Raw genomic sequence first — 21,364 nt, 5'->3', positions numbered from 1 at the left:
AAAGGAAAGGAAAGGAAAGGAAAGGAAAGGAAAGGAAAGGAAAGGAAAGGAAAGGAAAGGAAAGGAAAGGAAAGGAAAGGGAAAGGAAAGGAAAGGAAAGGAAAGGAAAGGAAAGGAAAGGAAAGGAAAGGAAAGGAAAGGAAAGGAAAGGAAAGGAAAGGAAAGGAAAGGAAAGGAAAGGAAAGGAAAGGAAAGGAAAAGGAAAGGAAAGGAAAGGAAAGGAAAGGAAAGGAAAGGAAAGGAAAGGAAAGGAAAGGAAAGGAAAGGAAAGGAAAGGAAAGGAAAGAAAAGAAAAGAAAAGAAAAGAAAAGAAAAGAAAAGAAAAGAAAAGAAAAGAAAAGAAAAGAAAAGAAAAGAAAAGAAAAGAAAAGAAAAGAAAAGAAAAGAAAAGAAAAGAAAAGAAAAGAAAAATATTGCTACTTTAAACACTAACCATTAGGAAATGCCAGAATAAAAACTGTTTGAGCAATCCTAATCCCACTCCCCCGCTCTTAATGAGTCTGTATTGTCTTTAATTATACCTTCAAGTACCATTTTCAACTCCTCAGAGAGTAAGTAATGAACAAAGCCAGTAAATCTGTCTGTTTCCTCAATCCTCACCCCTTTTTTATCTGTTAGTGAGTTTTAATGAAACTCAGCAGAGGGACAGCCTTCTCAAAACCAGCACAATTCCCATAGTTTTCTTGAAAACCCGTGGTTGAAGAGAGAGAACCTGTTAGCACTCCAGCACGGAAAAACTAGAGTCAGCAGGAAAGAGGTGATCCAAGCAACAGGGGGATATTGCAAATACCCCAACCGTGATGAAAGGTTACAACTTACTCAATGCTAGTCAACCCAAAGGTGCACCCGTAAGATATCTGGCTGCTTCATCCTACAGCTCAGGACATCTTGTTCCCTGCCTCTTCCAGTGCACAGCATGGGAAGAAGCAGCCTTTCACTCTGTGACTGTCCCCAGCAGTGAAGAGGTCTCGGAAGCCTCAACCAAGTGGAAAGAACAGGTCATTTCAGTACTCAGGAAAAAAGAAGACCAGCTTGGCTAAGAAGGGAATCATGGCAGAACTCCAGTGCAAAAAAAAAAAAATAAAATACAGGAGGTGGAAGCAGGGATGGGCTACAAAGAAGGAATTTAGAAACATTGCCCGGGCATGTAGGGATGGTGTCAGGAAAACTAAAGCTTAGCTGGAGTATAAACTTGCATGTCAAGGGTAATGAGAAGAGCTTCTATTGCTAAGCTAGTGGTAAAGGGCTGATCAAGGAAAATGATGGACTGTTACTGAACAGGCTGGGTTGTTTAGTGAAAGTTGGCACTGGCAAACCTGAGAAACTCAGTGCCTTCTTTATCTTAATATTCACTAGCAAGCTCTCCATGCCTCAAGAACTGGGATTCAAGGAAGTGAAGGATGAGCATTAGTGGGTAAACTGGGGTTTGCTAGAGAAAACTTGACTCATACAAGCCCATGGGACCAAAAGGACAACGTTCAAGGATGCTGAGAGATCTGGCTGATGCCATAGCAGGGCTGCTTTAGGTCATCTTTGAGAGGCCATGAATATTCCTGACAATTGGTAAGGTGCAAATGTTGTGCCTATGTCCAAAAAGCACCAAAAGGACAGGCCAGATAACTGAAGGTTGTTCAGCCTTGCTTCGTTCCTTAGAAAAAAACACGAACTCTTGGTTCATGTTTCCGGATACATAAAGAGGAAGACAATTGGGAATATCAGCAGGAATTCACCACAGATAAATAATACTTTGCAGACCTGCCTGATTGTCTTTTTTTTTTTTTTTTTTTTTTTGAAAAAAGGAATTGGATTTTTGGACAGGGGAGAGGAGTGGATGTCATTTACCACGAGTTTAGCAACACTTCCAACACTGTCTCCCACAGTATTCGTGTATCTGGGTTAGGACAGTATGTTCTGAATGAGTCAAAAAATTGATGGGTTAAATACTGGATGGATTGGGTCAGAGGGTCATGCTTAGTGGGTAGTCCTGTATCTGAAGGCTGTACCATGGTATCTGTTCCAGGACCCATCCTGTTTAGCTCATTTATAACTGACCTGAAGGATGTGAGGGAGTACTGCTTGTCAAGCTGGCTGGTGACACCAAAGTAGGGAGAACATTCAACACACATGAGGACAGGACTACTACTCAGAGGGACCTCAACCAGCCAAAGAAAGTAGCCAATGAAATTTCACAAGGACAAATGCAAAGCCCCACACCAGGGCAGGAAGAACCTGTTGCAGTTTTACAGGCTTTAGACTGGTTGGCTGAGGAGCACTTCTGCTGTAAATGTACTGAAGGGCCTTGGTAAGAGCCCCCAGGACATGCTCAGTAGACAGGAGGTTGCTGAGTGCCCTGGCACCAGAGAAGGACGACAGCAACCTGGGCTGTGTGAAGAATATCACAGCTGGTAGGTTGAGGGAAGGGATTATTTTCTTCTAGTCGGTACTTACTAGCTTGTGTACTGTGCTCAGTTCTGGATCCCCCAACAGAAGAAAGACATTGATAAACTGAAGTGAGTCCCACAGAGGGCCATGAGGATGGCAAGAGACTGGTGCAGTTGCCTGAAGAGGAGGGGCTGAAGGAATGTGGCTTATTCAACCTGGGATAAAAGGATTTAGAGGATGTAATCAGCCTTCCCAAACCTACAGGGAGGATCATCATGATGGGGTTGGGCTCCCTGCAGTGTTACGTGGTAGGAGACAAGGCAAACAAGTTGAAACAAGAGTGGTTCAGGCTGCATATGAAGAGAAACTTCTTCCTCATGAGGACAGTCCAGCAGTAGAATGGGGTTGCCCAGAGAGGTTGTGTAGTGCCTGTCCTTGGGGGCTTCCAGGACCAGACTGAGCCCCGAGCAACCTGTTCTGACCTCATTGCTGTCTCCGCTTTGAACAGCAGGTCAGACTAGAGTCCTCCTGAGCTCTCTTCAAAGCTGAATTACCCTGTAATTCCCATCCTGAGTGATCAGTACTGGAAAACTGCTTTGGATGCACAAACCTCTCCCAGTCCTCTCCCAGATCTTTCCACGCCCATTTCACAACCAAGGTTCAGAGACTTTAACTACCCCGTTGTTGAAAACCTTCTTTCACATACCAACTGCCTCAGTGTCTCTCCCCTGACAGAAAACGAGTTTTTTTTTTTTTTTCTCTATCACAGGCTGTTCTGCGCACAAATTATGTAGCTGGGTCTGTTCAGCAGGTATCAGATGTGCTTACAGATCAGAGATCAAAGGTGCCTCAAGTACCTACAAAACCAAAAACCACCAAACTAGGAAGGACCTGAGACATATGGTCAAGCTGCCTGTTCCTGAAAACAAAAGCCAGGATGGTGAGGGGGTACCTGTAGGGTGCACGGGGGTGTGGGGAGGAGAGGGTGGCACTGGGCACACTGATGGAGACGGGCAGGCAGAAGCAGAGCACCAAGAAAGAAAGAAAGAAAGACAGAAAGACAGAAAAAAAGAAGGAAGACAGAAAGACAGAAAGACAGAAAGACAGAAAGACAGAAAGACAGAAAGAAAGACAGAAAGCAAGCTGCCTACCGGCTTCTCACATTGAGCTTAGAAGAAAGAACAGGTGTGATACATCTAGGAGAAGGTGAGGGGAAAAAATACTGAGTTTTGCCCCAGATATAAGTGATATTTAGTAAGATATTTACACAGATTCATCTGATTATTCTGGCCCAAACAGCAAAGCCGCTCTCTCCTGCTGCAGTTGTATTTTCCCTTTTTGTGGCCTTGTTTGACGCATACTTTCTGGTGGCTGAACCAGAAGAGCCCTCCAAGATCACCTGGCACAACCATTCCCCTACCACCAATGTCACCCACTAAACCCTGTCCCCAAGCACCACATCCAGCCTGTCCTTGAACACTCCCAGGGACGGTGACTCCACCACCTCCCTGGGCAACCTGTCCCAACGCCTGACTGCTCTGTCTGAGCAGAAATGGCTCCTCATTGCCAACCTGAACCTCCCCTGGCACAACTTGGGGCCATTCCCTCTGGTCCTATCACTGGTTATGTGTGAGGAGAGGATAACCCTAAGGCAGAAAAGGGACGAACATGTCTCTTTATTTATCCCCCACGAGCAGAGGAGGAGCGCCTCACACAGGACCGAGGGCGGCTTCCCGCCCCATGCCCGCCCCGGGGCGGGCTCACAGCGAGGCGGCGCCGTGCCGGGCCGTGCCGGGCCGTGCTGAGGCGAGCCCACCCGATCGGTCCCGATCCCCTCGGCCCCGATCCGATCCGATCCGATCCGATCCCAGCCGCGATGGAGCAGGACGAGGCGTCCGTCCTGCTGCCCGAGCGCGGCCTGTCGCGGCTGCCCCGCTTCAAGGCGTACAGGCGGCGGTGGTTCCTGCTGGGGGTGGTGTGCCTGCTCAACTGCTCCAACGCCATGGTGAGCCCCGCGGCTGCTGCTGGGGGGAAAAAGGGGGAAAAAGAAGCAGGCTGAGGGGCTCGGGCAGGGTTTGTGTGGCCCTGCCCGAGGTTTGGGGCCGTAGTGGGGCTGGGAGGACGGAGATCAGCGGGAGGGCAGGGGGGCTGCTGTGGTTGTGGCCCCCGGGTGGGCACGGGGTGAGGGCAGGGAGCACAGCCTTTAACAAACTGGAAGCCCAAATCGCTGCTTGGCATGCTGTGGGTGGTTATCAGGTAATACGCTGAGGATCAGGGAATATACTGAATCACCGAAAAGCTGAGGTGCCCTCTCATAGGGAAGTATCCATGTCCTTTGGGAGTGCGTGAAGGTGTCCTGCAGGGAAGAAGTGAGAAGCGCTGCTGCTTGCAGCTCCGTCGGCACAGCACGAGAACACGAAATAATAGGAAGGCACCGCTGTTAGGTGAGGTGTCCGTCCCTGTCCGTGTGGATAGTGGCTGCACACAGCTTTCCAGGCCGCCTTGGCACACGTACGCTTTGCTAAACACTCGGGGTGAAGTTGGAGAGGTCCCTGAAGTGGCCCTTCTGCTGTCTGCAGCCCTGACACGGGTCACGCCGCTGAAAACCTCCCAGCCCTGGATGATCAGAGCACTTGTCTGCCTGCTTGGTCTCCTGCCAACTTCCCAGCTCTCCACAACATTGCTTTGCCACTGTAGCAACTCGATCCAGAACTTGAGGACTTCAAAACCCTGTGCTCAGTAAATACCCTAGGGTAGCAATACTGTTTCTAAGCTGCTGCAGATGTCTGGAATTGCAAGTATGCTGACACACACACAAGCTGTGACCGAACATTTCCTGATGCTGATGTTTCTCCTACACATTCCAGATGAAAATCACGTGAAAATGGAGGGAGTGGTTGAAAGAACATGAGATCAACGTGGTTGGTTTCTGTTTAAGAGTTCCAGATGGAAAGATTAATTTACCAGTTCTGCGGGGTGAAAATTGCCATGGAAGTTCAGATGAGTCCTTAATTCCTCTCCAGATGTTGCATGCAGTACTTTGTCCTGTGTGTACCTGTGTCGGTCTGTCTGCAAAATGCCTCTGGTGAGGATGCATGGCTTAGGAGCTGTCTGACTTGGAGAGAACAGGTCACCTCATGGGGTGTCTCACTGAAAGTGACAGCAGACAATCCTGAGAGAGGGAGGCTGTCATCAGTGCCGTGAACGCAATGTAGGAGCAAACTTGTCAGCAGGAAAGCACGCTCAGTCACACAGCAAGGGCAGGATGAGAAAGAAGTGATTCTTTGTTCCTTCTGTGCTAGGATCGTGGCTGGGCAAAGCCAGGCCAGATCATGTGGTGCTGAGAGAGGAACTGCTTCCTCCTGCTCTGCATCATCACGTGAAGTCCTGTCTTTAAGCAGGGAGCATAGCAGGGTAGATAAGGCATAAGGAGGGCTTTTACACCAAAGGTAAATGGTCTCTTTCTTCAATCTCTGTTACTGACCTGGGTTTCAAAGCCTCTGTCTCTGATTTTTACAAAGCGGGTACTATCTTGCTGAGGTTTGGTTCTCATTTCCCAAATACTGCTATTCTGGAAATTGCTAGCTGAAAATATCTTAAAAACTCCATAAGTAGGCACCGTCTACCAGGTTCACTACCTGCCTGAAGTCCTGGGCCAGGAGGCTCTTCTGACCACCACTAAGCCAAACTTAGATGATTGATCCCCAGATTATTTTTTGCCACCATTTCAGGTGGGGGGTGACCTTACTGTGCCTGTGGTTGCTCTCCAGATTTGTGAAGCTGATGCTGTGGTTTTGAGTGTGTGTGTGTTTTTTTTTAACTTTAAGCCTTAACGTGTCATAGTAGTCAGGGAGTGCTGACAGCTGCTCTAGCAGTGGCATGCTTTGGCAACACCTCCTTCCTCTTTGCCTCCTTGCTGCTGAGCTCAAAGGGTGGAAACTCTGCGCTTCGCAGGGGGAACTGCTTCTTGCCTTAATGCTGGGGACAGAGAAAAGCACGGAGAAATGCAAGCGAGAGTGTTTCCTGCCTTGTTCTCTGCCTGTCAGCATGAGCAGGCGGGAGAGGAGGAGCGGGGCCAGGGGCTGGAGCTGGCTCACACGTGGCTGGACAGTTCCTGACTCACCGTCCTGGAGGACTTACACCAGCACTTGAAGTACTCAGGAGAGAAAGGAGAGCCCCACGAGTGGGGACGGCGTGCTCCAGGGCAGGGTGTGCACTCTCCTCACCTGCACCTGTCCGGTCCTGCAGTGCCCTTGTAGATACGCATGCACACGCAGCTGCCACCGCCTGGCCCTTGTGTCCTGCCAGCCTTCCCAGGAGCTGCAAGAGGCTAAAACTGAGATCCACGCAGCGAGCTGACCCAGCTGGAGGTCTCACCTCCATCCGTCTTTCCTAGGCTGCTGTGTCAGCATGGGTGTCTGCCTTTGGTGAGGCTGGGGGCTCTTTGCTCCCAGTCTTTGTGTCCATTTTGGTGATCAATGAGCTTGAAGGTGAGGAATCTGGTGGAGGAGCTTCGTGGCTTGGTCTCAGGAGAGGAGGAGCCCTGCGTGCCTCAGAGGGACACGCAGCATCAGCTTCAGAGCAGCCACGGAGCTGTGAGCCGGTGTGTGGGGGAGAGCACGCCGAGGCTGGGATAGCGCCAGGCTGAGGGCTGCTGAGCTGTGCCTGTCATAAAGCAGAAAGTCCCGTTTCATCAGGGTGGAGGGAAGCTGTGTCCTGCACGTGAAATGGACCCTGGGGAGTTTGTGTGGGAGTGAGAAAGTAAAGGCAGTGGGACAGAGGGAGAGACCCCGGGGAAGATGGAGGTGGAAAGGGCATGATACCAGGAGAAAACTTAGAGGGTTTGGGTGAGGAAGAGGGCTGGATCCATTTTTTAGCATCAGTTGAGAGTTTACAAGGAAGAGAGAGCAGCAAAGAAGCTTAGATAGAATGAGAGCAGCTGTAAACTAAAAGCACAGGAGGGCCCAAGCAGACCTGCAGTTAATGGGGAAATGAGCAGGCAGTCCTGCAGCAGGAGACGTGGGAGAAGAAAAACCAAAATGCCAGCTAAAAGAAAGTCAAAACAAAGGGAGGGAGAGCTGAAAGTGGAGCCATGCCCCTCCAACTTCAGTATTGTTCAGATGGTTTGAGTTTTGGTGCACTTGCTTTCCGTGGTGATCCCACATTGCCAGAGGAGGTGTGAAGGGGGCTCTCCTGTAATAGTGAGTACAAATATACCATGGGCGGACAATATTTCCGTCCTTTTCTTCTTCTGATGGGGCATAGATATACCCGGCTGCGTGCTGAAAGCATTGGGTACAGTTTCTTTCCTCACCCGTGATCTTCATCCACCTAGTTGTGGAAGGTGAGTGAACACCTTGTGTTGGAAGCACACGGATGCATCCTTAGCAAAGGATGCGCAGAAGTATCTTTACATCTGGGATGGCACTCTTGTTTCTTTGTTGTGGGCATGGTCTCAGGGCTGATTTCAGGATCAAAGCAGGCCTCATCACTCCCAGAAGAAACCAGGAGCAGACAGTGATGTTGTGAAACCAGTGCAACTAAAACGGGGTGTAGGGGGATATTTTCAGATAAGGCACTGGAAGGATCAGTCGCATCGTTATTAACACACCTCTTGTGCTTCCCTCTCACACGTTCTGATATGGATGCAAATTTCTAGGTCCTCTCCCAGCCCCTGAGTGTGTGTAGGACAGCATGAAATAAATATTCCGTGGGGCAAGTGTGAGCCTCTTGGCTGACAAATTGCAAAGATGTTCTTACAAGGACACATCCAGGGCCGGTAATGCCAGGCTGAGTTGAAGAGGCTGCTAGTTGCAGAGAGGAAAAGGTAGCCTCTGTTTGGTTTATGCTAATGCAGGAGGATGTGTTGTGGTTTGCATCAGGTAAGTATGTGTGTTGGGGGCCAATGTGTTCAGCCTGAGGACAGAAAACGTCCTCACTGACCTTCACTTCAGCCAGCTTCCAGCAGCAAGGCAGGAGGACTGGGGATGAGAAACGGAAATGGATGAGGAGCTCAGGGTCAAGATAATGATGGTGTCAGTGCCAAAATACTACCAGCATGCAAACACTGAAGGTCTGAGTTTTAACTACAAGCCTTAACACCCGAATTTCAAGGAGAGACTAAGGCAGCCAGCCTCTTCATGATGTGATTATTTTGAGGGGATGCTGAAAATCTGTTCTGGTAAAGGTGTTCATGTGCACCTACCTTTGTTCTCTCCTCTGCAGCTGTGGCTGACCTTCGCTCCTGTGGCTGACAAGATAGCTGCCTACTTCCACATTTCCCTGGAGATGGTCAACTGGCTCTCAATAGTGTACCTGCTCATCTCGATCCCGTTTGGTCTGGTGGCAACATGGGTTCTCGACAGCGTGGGGCTCCGATGCGCCGTGAGTTGAACTGTTCTGTCACCCTGCGGGCTTTTCACCCGGAGACAGCAGAGGTGACATCTCCGTGGGCTTAGTTGCACAAAGCCCTAGCGTGTGTTCTGCGCATGGGAATCTTGCCAAGTGCAGCAGAGGATGGGTGTGTTGAAAGCTCGGTTCTATTTCAGTAGTAGCTGTCACCACCTCTGAAGGGGGGAGCTGCAGGGAAAGTCAGAATAATGTTGCGTCCCTACGTGCCTTTTTCTGCTTTGTTTTTTTTTTTGTTGTCTTGGCCAACTGACAGGGACAGACGGCGTGAGCTGACTGTGAGGAGCTTGTTGGAGTCAGGCAAGATTTGCTAGTGAAGACTCTTAACACAACTATTTTGCTTGGGAGGCCAGTGTAAGGAGTAGCAGGGCAGGGTGCAAGCAAGAGAGAGACCCTTGTCATCTTACAGCTTGCTCAGTGCAAAGTCAACCTGGGATCTCAGCAGAGACTTCCCAAAAAGCAGAAGTGCTGAGGTGGTGGCACTGAGACACTAGCCCTCTAGCAGGACCTGTAAACTGCCTGACTTATTTCCACGGTCTTTGAGTTGTCACAAGTTATATGGGTGATGGTGCAAACTTGAAAATGGAGTGAAAGTAGTGAACTTTGGATTTTTCCTCAATTCCACGATGGTACCTGCTGTCTTGCATATGCTACATGATGGTGTAGAGCAGGAGAGCCTTCTTGCTCTTTAAGGGCACTGGTAAAGAGCTTACTGTTGGATCAGGAGCATCCTGCAGCGGCCAGAGGGACGGGGACAGTCTGCAGGCAACTTTCTGTGCAGCAGCTATTAACAACCCCGTGTCTTGCTTGCTGCAGGTGATCCTGAGTGCGGGGCTGAACATGACGGGTAGCATCATCCGGACGTTCAGCGTCATGAAGTTCATGAGCTTGGGCTCCCAGAATTACTGGTACCTGTTTGCTGGTCAGTGCCTCTGCGCGCTGGCTCAGCCCCTTGTCATCTTTTCACCGACCAAGCTGGCAGCGCTGTGGTTCCCGGACCACCAGAGAGCAACAGCAAACATGATCTCATCAATGTGTAAGTGACAGCTGCAGAGTAATATTGCTGCCTTGCAGAACTTGATAGCATTTGTTTGCCTTTCAGAAACAGGAGGCAGAGGAAACACTGCCTTCTGTTCATATATCATGGTGGTTGAGGACAGCCCTCAGTGTTATTAAATATAATGTCTTTGTAGTGGTCTCATCTCTGCAACTTGCTGAGCAAGTCTCCAATTTGCAAATGGTGCTTGTGATCACAGTTCCCAAATTCTGTAACCAGGCAGAGGTGAGGCTGCAGCATCCACTTTACCCACCAGTTCTTCCAGTAGCGAGGCTGAGCTTGTATTCCAAATTGGTATACATGCATACCTGCATAAAACATACTCAGCAGGCAATGCAAGCACATTGAGTGTTCTAAGTGCAGGAGGACTACTCACACAGAAACCAATTCTTGCTTGTGAAGTCCCTGAGGTAGAGTGCCTGGAAGCTGGGAAACTGGAGGAGAGGCACCAGGTATGCTTGCTCTAATCTCAGCCCTCTCTTGGTTCCTTTGTTTCCTGCTAGATAGAAACTACTGCATTTGATAGACCTCTTTCCCACCTATGCATGACATTGTCCCCAGCTTCTCCCTCTAAGGACTTGAGAAGAGCATCAGAAACTAGGCTGGCCCGCTGACTCCAGATGGCAAATCTTGCATTACCTGCATGTACGGGAGAGCTCCACCTGCTCTTGCCTCCACACTGCCTTGGAGTTGTGTGGGAAGGGATAAGTCAGAGGAAAAGGCTAGTGTAGGAGGACACCTACACGGCTTTCCAATGTTGGTGTGCTGGTGCAAACCCAGAGCATGGGTGCTGTTATTTAGCAAGAATGGATTTGTGATGTCAGGACAAAGCAATTCTTTTTGCACTGCCTTCCCTAGAGCTGGGTGCACCTGCTTTCCTAGGGCTGAATTAGATCTTCACCTTCCCTGCTGGAGAAGGATCTCTGTTGTCAGTGGGGTGTGATACAGGTACTACAGAAGTACAGGAGTACAGAAGTCACTGCTGGGGACCACTGGGTACTGCTATCCTTCTCCTCAGTGTGAAGTATCAGCCTCCAGAAAACTTGCTTTTTTTCTTTTTTTTCTTTCTTTTCTTTTTTTTTTTTTAATAAGTGAGAGAACAGCCAGAGCAGCCAAATAGTATTTCACTGACACAGTGACCTCAACCCCTACAAGAATAAATGGATTTAACTGTGAGAACAAATACAACTGAAGAGCAAGGAGCAGCAGATACCCAAGCTCTGAAGGTGTTTAGTCTGTGGCAAGTTGAGATATCAGCGTGAGGACTGAAAGGGCTGTTATTATTATCTGCTGCAATGCTTGCATATTATTGTTTAGCAAACGTCCATTAATGGTTTCTGGTTACACCCATTACTGTACAAAATCAGGATTTCATTTTAAAAAAGTTTGAATATTGCCTAGAAGGAGCACCAGCCACAGCCCAGTCGTTTGCTTCAGTGGTTAATTGCCTCACTGGCAAATGCCTACATGCTACTTCTCATCTTGATGCTCCTTATCCCCCAGCCACTGAGTCTCGTTGCACCTGTTTGGCAGGTAGTTATGGACAGTCGCCTCATCTCTCCTTTGTCTAGGAAGTCTGAACTGCTCCAGTGCAATCACTTCACAGGCACGTTTCCCTCTTCCTCTTCCCACGTATCTGCCTGTTGCTCACATCAGCTTTTTCTCTCGGCTCTCTCCAGTTTATCACCCTCTGTTTCCTGTGTTAATGCCAAAGCAGCACTCAGCGTCGCACACAGAAACTGGCCCTGCTGGTATCCCCACAGCTTCTGTTAGTACCTCCGAGTAGGTTTCGCTGTGTTTGCATGCAGATGAAAACAGACCCTGCAGACAGGATCCAGCTGAGCAGCTGAGATCACTGTGACTCATCGGTGCTCTTTAGTTTTTACCACAGTCAGTCCTCCTATCACTTGTAGAGTTACTCACACAGAAGCAGAACTGGGCCAAGCATGGATCCCTGTGAAGATGGTGGGAAATTCTCCCATGCCAGAAGAAAGAGTTAGAGTCCACTGAAGTGCTCTCTGCTTCATCCGCTGGATTCTTCGCTTCCTGTGGTCTGTCAGCATCTCATTTTCTGCCCCTTGTGCAGTTTTATTGCACCAGCATCACTGCCCACAAAACACACAGTCCCGCAGTGGGGTAGCGCGTACTAATCCAGGCAAAACTCCTGCTAATTAGCTCCAGCAATCTCCTTTCCATTCTTTCTCAGTCTAGGCCTGTATCGTTTCCCTTCCCAGGAGGAGAAGGCTGAAACCCTGTAATGACTTGGGTAGGCTCTCTTAGTCTTGTCAAATTGAGCTCAATGCTCACATTTCCATCTCCGCTCCTCCCCCTTCATATCTGCTGCTTCACTGTGCAGATAGCTCATGGTCATAAACATGAATATACTTTTTTTTTTAGCCTGTCTCCTACAGTGCCCAAACGCAGAAGTTTAAATCCCTCTCCTCGGAAACTGTAGTTTAACTGTGTCCACTTAATGTTAGTTTGGAGCAGATAACATTTCACCCAGGTCACGTTACATGAACTAGGACTTTCCCAAACACAGAGTAGAAGTTCTGTGACTGTTGTGTGCTATGGCAGTGTTACTGATGCCTCAGCAGAACCACAGAACAGAGAAGGCTCTAAGGCACGTCTTGGGATACTCTGCACAGGCACAGGTTGCCCAGAGAGGTTGCAGAGTCTCTCTCTTGTGGATATTCAGAAGCTATCTGGGTATGGTCCAGGACAACTGGCTGCAGCTGACCCTGGTATGAGCAGGAGGGCTTGGACAAGAAGATCTCAAGAGGCACCTGCCAACCTCACTGATTGTTTTGCTGATTCTGTGTGCACTTTTGCCTTTGGAAGAACTACTTTAGTTCCACATAAAACATTGCTGTAATTCAGCAGAGTCCTTCATTTACAGTGGTTGAGCTCTGGGCTGTCCTGCACATCATCAATAGCCTCCTGCTGAGGACTGGAGGAGGTGTACGCAGGACACACGCTGTGCCCTGGATGGACAGTCTTCCCAAAACGCAATGCACAACCCAGCAGTAGCAAAGGTTCTCATGTTTTGAAAGGGTTGTTTTGCTGATTTTTTTTTTTTCTGGACTAAATGTCCATATGTTCTCAGAGCTACCAGATCATGGCATGTTTGTTACTTTTGAGAATGAAATGGACAAACATATCAAGCACAGAAAGGTGGCCAGGCAATTCTCCTTGCTGCCTACCACCTTACTGGTGTACTCAGTCTGCTTGTGGGGGAAAGTTGAGATGGACCAACTGTGACTTGGCTCCTTCTCCTGAACTGCAAGTGCTTATAGGATGCTGTTTTTCTGCTTACTGTGAAAGATTAATCTTTCTGTTTTAAGGCTGGATAGCAGTGACAATGGCTAATCATATTGCAGCAATGTGTGAGGAGAGTGAGGAAATCATGGTGGCAGTGGAGTAGGCAGGAGACATTAAACTTGGAGGAAGGCTGAGGAGGTGACACGTGAGGGCATCACACTGCTTTCAGAAATTTCCCAGCTAGGGCTAGCATGCATACTCTTCTAGCTCCAGATTCAGGTAGGAATCTAAGATGTGGCAACAGTGACACCACACTGTTAACTTCTCACAGGTGTTCTCCTCCTGGTTTCTCCATATATAAGCCTTGGTCTATCCATGCTTGTTGCTTGCTGCATTCTGCAGCTCCGATGCTGACTTGGTAGTGGGGATTGACAGGTGATTATGACTGCTTGCATGAATAACGTATTTTTCTCTGATTCTCTTTCAGCCAATCCCTTGGGAATTCTCATAGCAAACGTGCTGTCACCTATACTAGTTCCTGAAGGAAAGCACATCCCACTGATGGTAAATGAAAACTGGCTTAATCAGCCAGCTGGGCTGATTGGGGTCCAGCTTCTTTATATATTTGGAAGTAGTGGGGCTGGAAAGACTGGTAACGTGTCTTTGCTTTGTGTTGTGTAGCTGGGTGTTTATGCCATCCCAGCGGTAACAGCCTGTGCTCTAGCAGCTGTGGGGATTCACGAGAAAGTTCCTCCAACACCTCCTTCAGCCAGTGCCACCAACTCCACCTCTCAGCCATTCCTCACAGGGCTCAAAATGGTAAGTGCTGCAGCACGGAGAGAAAACAGTGCTGAGGTGAGGGATGCAGCCCTGCCAGACAGGGATGCGCTGTGGTATCTGCTGACAAAGCAGACTGAATTGCTCTCCACCAAACCTGGCACAGACAGCCTCCTGAAGGAGACCAGGTTCTCTTCCTTCCTCAGGGAGCAGAAGCTGCTCACAGCAAAGCCGTGAGAGACATTACCTGACTGTTCAGCCTCTGGCTGGCTGCTGTTCAGCTGGCTAACAGGCACATCTGAACTCATTCAAGAGGACCACACAATCTGAGCCTTCTGAGGTGGTAACAGATGTGGTATGGGTAGGACAGCATGTGACAAAGCAAAGAAAGAATTTGGGGCACTGAAGAGATCCCTACTTCCTATATGGTCTCTACTTTTACTTGTCTGCTGGCTGAACTGACAGAAGAGAGGCAAACTCAGTGCTCACTGAGAGGCAAACTTAGTGCTCACAGGGTTGCCCTTAATGTTTTGAGGGGTCAAAGCCTCAGATCCTCAGATCTATTTGTCACAGCCTGGCCTTTCTTCCCCTTTTGCTTGTTTAAATATGTTAACTTTTTTCTCTAGCTCCTGAGGAACAAGCCCTACATCATCCTGGCAGTGTGCTTTGGAGGAGGAATTGGGATGTTTACCTGCTTTTCAGCTCTACTAGAACAAATCCTTTGTGAAAAGGGTTATTCAAATGTGAGTCTTCCTCCTTTCATCCCCACTATCCACAACATCTATGATAGGTTCAAATGAATATGATGCAGTGTCTCACATCTTGTTTGCTTGTATTATTTAACGTAGGTTAAGCAGTACATTAATGCACAGGCAATCTTTCAGTGTAATGGATGATTTGTGTTTTTGTTACTGCCTCTGGCCAGGCTCCCATTTGCAAATGAAAAGCTTTTTCTCCCTAAACACTATTTAGGAAAAAAAGTGTTCCATTTTTACTTAAGCACTCCAGAGCACTGGTGTCTAAACAGCCTTCTGACATCTTTCCCAAAGGGGGATGGAGGCTCCGATGGGCCCTGGAGTGAGCAGGACATGGAAAGCAGGCTGGTGCAATTTCCTTTTTTCTTTGGACAGTCTTGCACGAAGCCAAGGCAGTAGGAAGTCACAGGTACTGCAACAGCTCTGTTTCCCCATCCCTTCCTGGACTCTGGCCAGGTGCAGCTTTTACAGCTGAGCACAGGGCGTGCACAGGTGAGATTCTTCCTGTTGTCTCCGTGCAGTAGCAAGGGGCTGTTCCGGTTCCTGCATTTCCCCTTCAGTCCTGCTGCTTGTACCCCTCTGGAGGTCCTCGTAACTTTCCAGCTGATAGGTCTGCACGTCTATATGCCTGCTCTGCACCCAGCCTTCCTTCTCAGGCTCACCAAGATTTGTTGTCCATTGAGACCGTGGTGCTGTGACCCACCTGCCCACAAGCATGTGATTCTGGGCCCAGTTATTTGCTACTCACAGTCCTTTGGGGGAAACTTGCTCTACCTCAGGAAATGATCCACTGGCAGCAGGCGGATGGGTCAGTGACATTAAAACCTCTTCCTAACCACTCTGTTTTCTTGGCCACTTGTTTTTCTGCCCTCCAGGTGTTTGCTGGCCTGAATGGTGCACTGTTCACAGTCTTTGGTTTGCTGGGAGCCTTCCTGCTAGGACTGTATGTCGACCGGACAAGGAATTTTATAGAGTCCACCAAGATCTGTTTCTGTCTGAGCGCACTTGCCAGCATCGTGTTTGCAGTGGTGAGTTTGCACTTGCATTGCACCATACGTGTGGGCTTACTTCTGTTGCCATCTAATAAACCATCAACTCAGAACAGGGTTATTTGACTCCATAGCATTTACTAAATTACATGTTCTACTTTGGGATTATCTACAAGGGCTAGGATTTTTTAGATAAATCCTAGAAGAAATCACAGAGAAAACATTTCCTGTGGATTTCACAGAGGAACAGTGGAGCCTCAATCAGACTGCTGCAGGATATAAATAAATTGGTGCCATTTACTCCTTTACATTGGATCCCCTCTTCCTTACTTCTCCTCCACTTCCCTGCCTAGTAAAATGAAAACCACCCATCCAAATCTGCTTGATGCCCTGATGCTGTGAACTTGGATTCCAGACACACAGTTTCCCTTGACTTTAACCAGCTCCATCCAGGCCTCTGGAGCTGTGCCAGGAGAGACACCTGGTGTTCCTCTGTGGTAATTCAAAACATAGTTACAGAAGGAGGTACCCGCACAGGGGCTTCAGGAGTTACACCCTTCACTTCACTAGCACTGGGACAAGGCCATGCTTTTTCCACAAGAGCTAGGAATGAGGCTGTTTTGGGCACTAAACGGATCACCAGGTTTTGTAGATGTTTCAGGTGGTTTTGTATGTTGGTTTGGGGTTTTTGTTGGAAGTACTCCAATATTGCAAACATGAGTCTCACATGGTAAGGAGTAGTTTTCAGTGTGTACTGAGCTGTAGTAACCCAGTGAATTCTTATGTAACCCACTCCAAATGCCACTTCTGAAATGTTAGCTTTTGTCAGGACAGAAGTGTCTGTTTCATGTATTTCTGGAGATACACTCTTGGTAATTGAGTGCACTCCTGGAGAGTTACTGTCCAGGAAATCAAGTCACAGTATTATAATTACATGCACATTTTTCAGATAATTGTGCTGGTCCTGTCTCTCTCCGTGGTTAAGTTTGACAGCCAAATCTCCACTGTGTAGCTATTTGTTGACTAGGGCGTTGGAGGAAGAAGAGATGTGTTACTAGTGGACAGTGAGCACTTGGGACTTCCTGCAGGTGATGGGTTCAGAGGCACTCTGTGCAGCAGTGCCTGAGACTGAGACTTTGGTGCTGTTATTCTGCCTGCAGGCATCCCGGTTCAGAGGTCAGGCCATCGCTTTGGCCATCGCCAGCTCAGTCTTTGGTTTCTTTGGTTTTGCCATGTACCCCATTGCCATGGAGCTGGCTGTGGAGTGCTCCTACCCTGTGGGAGAAGGCACCTCGACAGGACTGATTTTCGTTGCAAGGTAAGCACACAAGTTTAACCCAGCCAGCCGTTGAGCTTAGGCCCTAAGCAATGATAGAGGTGGCCCAGTTCCACTTGTGTGTGGGTCAGGGGCAGTCACTGCATGCTGGCTTCTCCCCACAGCCAGATTGAAGGTGTGATTTTAATGATTCTGCTACAAGCCCTCACCGTGCGTGTTTCTGAGGACCCATCCTCCACCTGCGCCCTTGACCAGGATGGAGCCCTGGACTGGACAAGTAAGCACATCCCTGGGAAACAATGCTGGGCAATTGCTTGCACCCTACCTGTCCCCTGCTCCTGCCCATATCTCACTGTGAGGGAGCCTGCAAGACTTATTCCTGCTGCAGCCTACCTTTTGGCCACCTTTTCCATCCTGCCTCTGCACCCTTGCTGCTCCTGCTAAACAGTCCTGAACGGCTGACATGGGGAAGACTTCTAAGATGCCAAAAAAGCTGCTGATGGCTGTGGGTTACAGTTCCTTCCCCTACAGCTGCTGTGCAGAGACCTGAGCTTCACCAAGCTCGCAAGCAGCTGCTCCTGGGGGAAGAACAGCTTGGGGTCACGGGATACACAACCCTGTCTGTGCAGCACAGCTCATGCTGCTGGGCAGTGTGGCAGGTCGAGACCACAGACACTGACTGAAAGTCAATTCCCTTGCATCTGCACACGCGGCTGCCCGGGTCAGTAACATGCCTGTACAGCTCTGTTCTGACTTACATGTACTCCATATTCACCTTCCTTTCCAAGCTGGTCAGGAGGAGAGGCAGCAATTGATAGAAACTGGAACACAACAAATTTTTTTTTTTGCATTGTAAGCTAAACTCTGGTCTTGATCTCTCAGCTGGTTCATATTTACATGACGGCAAGTCCTAGGGACATGCCATAACAGCGGCTGCCAAACACCTTTGTATAAAATCCTCAGCTGAGCAGAAATCCCCAGAAGCCAGTCCGCTTGCAGGTAGGGAACAAGTCATCACAGTAACTGCTCCCAAAAAGCAATTTGGCTGCTTCATGTCTGAAAGTCTGCAACATTCCTCTTCATCAGATCAGAGCTTATGATTAGATACCCATCCCTACTACCCAGCCTACTCATTTTGTGGTTTGATACACGCAGGGACATATATGTGGAGAAACGTGTGGAGGTGTTTATTTGAGATACTGTTTAACTAAGAACATAACTACTTCCAGGCATTGTATAAATTTTTTTTTTTCATCAGAAAAGCTGCAAGACACAAGTTTTAAGACACAAGTTTTTTACTCAGTTAAAGTTTATCCTTAGTGATCCTTTGATACACCTTGCTTTTAGATAACAAAACAAAGCTACCTGTGAGGTCTTATGAAGCCCAGGTGTTTTAAGTCTTTCTTGTAACATCCTTCACCTGCCCCCACCACACAAATGTCCACACACATATGCACACAGGTACATGCAAATGCACTCCCACAAACACACTGTGTGCACTGGTGTAAGACCTCCAGCCTGTGAGCCATGCAGGACACGAGTCCTGTAAGCCTTCCACTTTTCACTCAAATCCTCTTCCAAAGCCCTTGTTGTGGGACATGAGGTTTGGCCTCACTGGGAGCTGCACGCTGTCCTCAGGGTAGCCTCTGGGAGGGGATCACCCAGGCTGTGCAGTTGTAAGGGAGCTGACCTCTAGCCTTCTGCACCATTTGGGATGTGTGGATTGACCTGCTAAAAGTCTATCATCTTATTTGCAGCTCCAGTGCTGGTGCTGGCTGGCCTCTGCAGTGCCATGGCTTGTTTCTACGTCATCTTCTTCCACACAGACTACAAGCGGCTCAATGCGGAGACAAACAGCGATTTGGTCAGGACAGAAGATACAGAATCAGCAGATGTCCCCGAAGCCTAACAAGGCTGAAAGGGGCATGCCAAGGGCCCAGTTAGTTAGGGAAGGACTCAGGCCTATGGGCAGGGACCAAGACTGCAAGTGCTCTGCTGTCAGACTGGGGTGCGTGGGTCCTGCTGCACAAGAAGCACCCTGGATTTCAGAGGAGAATGGCTGCAGCAGTCACTGGGGCACCTTCGCTGATCTTCTCCCTATCTTGTATTTATTTGTGTGTCTGGGCTGTAACACAGGCTGTGCTGCCAGAGGTCAAAGGGGAACTGGATAACTACACAGGGTTTTTTAGCTGACATGATTCAAGCTGAAGAAATGTTGCAGAAGAGTGAAGCATCATATTTCAGCCTTTTTTTTTCATTTTCACATACATGGATCAGGAGTGAAGCTTTTGGACAGGTGAAGGTTGCTATCACAAACCTGCCAGAGAACTTGCCTTTCAGGACTACGGTTCCCATATTGTATAGCAACTTTTCCACTCTAAGTGTGGAAATAATTATTCGGTAGGAGCTAGAGCATTTTTCTGTTGCAGCAGGGAGGTGTAGGTATATGGTCTGTAACACAAATCTGTTGCAATATCCACTTTGTCCTCTCACAGAAACAGGAAAAAGAAAGTGCTGCCTGCCATGCTGACTGTAAAAGAAAAAAATCAGTGAGCAGCAGAAGTTAAGCATAACAGCCTTCCTTGCCCTTTCTTGTCCCCTGCCATATGCCAAGACATTCAGGAAAAGTTTGTTTTGGGCTCTGGGTGTTTCCCCATCTGCCCAACAATTCCAATGGCTCAAGCTTTTCACAAGAAGATGAACCTTATGGTTAGAGTTGTGCACTGCACCAAGCGAAGACATGCTCTCTTACAGAAAAACATTGAGAAAGCAGCTCACTTTGGGGGTAATGGTGTGGCAGCAGCTGGAAAAAGACCTGGCAAAGGTGACCACACAGAATGCAGGGCACCTTCACGAGTTTCTGCAGCTAATAGGGGATTCTGGTAGAAGACCAAGTAAGAAACAACATCAACAAGAACCTTGGAGTTGTCTCTACAAGCAACAGCTGCTCGGTGTTTGAAGAGATGGTTGGTAGCACAAAAGATCCTGTTTGGAGTTCAGTTCCACTACGAATTGCAATGGGTAGAGGTTGGACTCGATGATCTTGAGGTCTCTTCCAACCTAGAAATTCTGTGATTCTGTGATTCTGTGGGTACAATTGGTTTTCATTCTACAACAATGCTTGCACAGGAGCCCAATGTCCTGCTCTGGTGTTGAGGTCTAAACCTACAGCCTGAGGACTTTTAACCCTATGACATTTTGGTGCTAAAAAATAAGATGGGTGGGACTTGGCGATGCTTCATATCATGCAGCTTGCAGAGGGGATCTCAGTATTTGTTGATTAAGGGAACTTGATGCAAATTGGACCTCTGAAAATACAGTGGCTCTTTTTCTCCAGTCCAGTTAGGGGATAATCACATAGCAAAGAATGCACTTTACCTGATAAACACTAAAGAATAGCTCTCTCAATGCCTGAATTCTCCTTCCCATTAGCAACTGGTTATCTTTCCATTTATAAAACAACTTCCTGCATCCTTCCATGGAGTCTCCTAGTTCCTACAGGTACAGCCTTGCTGTCCCTGATAAGCACTGATGTCTTATCATGAAGAGGAGCAGGAAGGAAGTCTTAAGCTGAGGTAAAACAAGGTAACTTTGGACCTGTCAGAGGAATGAAATTAACCATTTCTGTAGCACTGGACCTAATACACTGAACAGATTAACACCAGATTTACCCATCTCTCCTGAGTCCTACTGTACTGGGAAGCAAAAAGCACTTGGTACTTTATAATTTTATATATTTACAAATGCTTATGTTTTTTAATAAAGGGTGGATTAAGAAAACATTATGAAAAGAGTCATCTTTTTTTTTCGCTATATTAATCAAGTATTTTGTAGGTCCAAGAGTGCATCACATCTGCTACACAGCACAAGCCAAAGGTCACTGATCTGGCATATGTGCAGTTAAACTGTGATTGAAATGTTGATAAATGCTACCCCAGATCTCTAAAAAGGCAGTGTGAAATTAGCTGCAGGTTAAACTGCAGTTAGCTCTATGCTGAAGGACAGTTTAAGGGAGACAGGAGACTAAAGCATCTCCAAAACCTGTCGTCCTGGTCAGAGTCGGCATCGCACTAGCTAAGGCACTCTTCATCCTATCATATAAAAGAGATTTGAAAGGGGAGTTTTTTTCTCCACCAGCAGAGGCATACAGTTGTGTGAGGCTAGTTCTGAACTGCTGATGTGAAGAGGAGCAGGCTGCTCCTCCACCTCAGGGTTTGTCATACCCTCGCAGCGTGCTGTAGAGGCGCTGTAGTACTGCTAACAGCAGAGACAGGTAGTTCACACAAATACTTAGCTTGCACCATCAGCTGTTTGTACTGCTTCTGCTAATATCACAGTTTGTCTTTAGAAAAAAAAAAAAAAAAAAAAAATCTGGGCATGGGTGTATGCTGGCCTAATTACCACCATAGCTGAAGTTATCATACTGTGATACACCTTTATTAAGGGTGCATAACTGAGC

The 21,364-nt window shown here is 48.0% G+C and overlaps 1 protein-coding gene across 1 annotated transcript; it reads left to right on the top strand.

Annotated features, from left to right (window-relative positions):
• The first annotated feature begins 4,154 nt into the window (after window positions 1–4,154).
• Window positions 4,155–20,685, top strand: SLC49A3 (solute carrier family 49 member 3). The gene is made up of 10 exons (XM_084503516.1): window positions 4,155–4,387; window positions 8,608–8,766; window positions 9,607–9,826; window positions 13,596–13,672; window positions 13,790–13,927; window positions 14,512–14,628; window positions 15,516–15,668; window positions 16,790–16,947; window positions 17,070–17,182; window positions 18,663–20,685. The coding sequence occupies exons 1-10, from the start codon at window positions 4,259–4,261 to the stop codon at window positions 18,812–18,814; spliced, it is 1,416 nt and encodes a 471-aa protein (XP_084359642.1). The 5' UTR covers window positions 4,155–4,258; the 3' UTR covers window positions 18,815–20,685.
• Window positions 20,686–21,364: the final 679 nt, after the last annotated feature.

The sequence above is a fragment of the Aythya ferina genome, assembly GCF_964211825.1.
Source record: "Aythya ferina genome assembly, chromosome: Z".
NCBI classification, from domain to species: Eukaryota; Metazoa; Chordata; class Aves; order Anseriformes; family Anatidae; genus Aythya; species Aythya ferina.
This window is presented reverse-complemented; position numbering and strand designations above follow the sequence as displayed.

Coding starts and splice junctions, on each gene's coding strand:
- SLC49A3 (XM_084503516.1), top strand. CDS start 4,259: ATGGAGCAGGACGAGGCGTCCGTCCTGCTGCCCGAGCGCGGCCTGTCG. Junction 4,388..8,607: donor TCAACTGCTCCAACGCCATG/GTGAGCCCCGCG, acceptor TCTCCTCTGCAG/CTGTGGCTGACCTTCGCTCC. Junction 13,673..13,789: donor GAAAGCACATCCCACTGATG/GTAAATGAAAAC, acceptor TGTGTTGTGTAG/CTGGGTGTTTATGCCATCCC.